A 1,569-nucleotide genomic window follows, 5' to 3' on the forward strand; every position below is an offset into this window, starting at 1 on the left:
AGATAATTATATTATGTTTGTAATAATCAGCTTCTCGGTAAAACATCTTCCCTTGTTCAAAGTCATCCAGGCATCATCAGCATCATCAAGATCCAAAGATCATACAGTTTTTAATATTTTGCAATTTACAAAAGTACTTTTTCATTTTTTTCTCTCAGTTCAGTGTTCTTTCTGAATTGTATATTGTTTGCTAATTCAGTGTCACATCTATTTATATGAATCTCACATCTGTTTATGTTCTGTTTTCACACATAAGTAATTTTTATATTATTGCTGTGGTTTAAAACTAATTACTAAACACAACTGTTTCTTTCTGATCCCTCTCCCATTTACATATTTCTTACACAGAGTGACTGGCCAGAAGGGTACCAGCTTGCATCCTCCATGAATTTCCGCTTTCCCCAGTGTGTTCCTATAAACTTAAGAACTCTCATTCCCAACGCCAGTAATGAAGCAATACAGCTCATGACTGAAATGTTGAGTTGGGACCCAAAGAAACGACCAACAGCAAGCCAGGTAGGACCAGTCTCCCTGTAATACCTTTGTAAAATAACATAGTTTTAACTATTTGTACCTAAATATTTTATTCACTCTGGATTTTAAGTGTCCTCACAGGACGACTGAACATATGCAAATTGTAAAGCTTGTGAATTTTGAGGTTTGCCCTAAAGCCTCGAGGCATCCAGTGTATGTCAGGAATTAATTTCTCACTATATACCATTTTGGGGAGAATTGCACAAATTATCACTCCAGTAACAATTTCTGTCACAAAACACTTTCTGTGTTTTCGTGGTTCAGATGAAGAATCGTGGTTGAGAAAGGCTTGATGGATTGATCTGGAATGATACAAATTCAGGCATGTGGCAGGCTAGTTAGGAAGTAATTTGCCGTGAGTACCAAAAAGGCACCTCTTAAATTCTGCAGCATAGAAGACTCTTCTGTGCTATCCTTAATGGTTCAGCGGTGAGACACTTGAACCTTTCATCCTTCCGTCTGTTGTTGTTGTCGTTCGTTGCTGTTGAGTCGATTCCGATTCCTGGTAACCCCATGTGTGCGGAGTGAAACTGCTCCATGAAGTTTTCAGGGCTGTGATCTTTTGGAAGCAGATTGCCAGGCTTGTCTTTTGGGGTGCCTGTGGGTGGGTTTGAACTGCAGCCTTTTGGCTTTTAGTACAGCACTTAATCGTGGGACTTCTTTATCCCTCCACAAGGCTATTCTCTGGCTCCCACAAGAGGGCGGCATTGTCACCCATTATGACTCTACCATACGTATCTACAGATACACTGTATTTTTATGCAAATAACATGCACCTTCTGAATTTGCTTGCTGGCTGCACGCTTCCCCTGCAAGGTATTTTCATAAGCACCACTATGCCAGTTTTTTTTGTACATATTGCTGTGAAGAAAAATCAGTGTGCTTGCAAGGATTCCTTGTGGGGGGAGGGCGCGGCCAGCAAACAAATTCAGAAGGTGTGCGTTATTTGTGTAAAAATATGGTATTTCCAGTCTTGTGGTCTTTGGAATGTCATAAGGGCTTAAATTAAAAAGTAATAATTGACTCTGTTGTAGT

General features: G+C 39.6%; 1 protein-coding gene across 1 annotated transcript in view; it reads left to right on the forward strand.

The window, feature by feature from the left end:
- MAK (male germ cell associated kinase) overlaps positions 1 to 1,569 on the forward strand; it is a 50,969-nt gene that overhangs the window by 15,920 nt on the left and 33,480 nt on the right. Inside the window, exon 7 of the mRNA XM_023725362.1 lies at positions 349 to 516. Within this exon, the coding sequence (XP_023581130.1) occupies positions 349 to 516 (168 nt within the window). The remainder of the gene's footprint in view (positions 1 to 348; positions 517 to 1,569) is intronic.

Source organism: Trichechus manatus, unplaced genomic scaffold, assembly GCF_000243295.1.
Source record: "Trichechus manatus latirostris isolate Lorelei unplaced genomic scaffold, TriManLat1.0 scaffold00301, whole genome shotgun sequence".
Classification (NCBI taxonomy): Eukaryota; Metazoa; Chordata; class Mammalia; order Sirenia; family Trichechidae; genus Trichechus; species Trichechus manatus.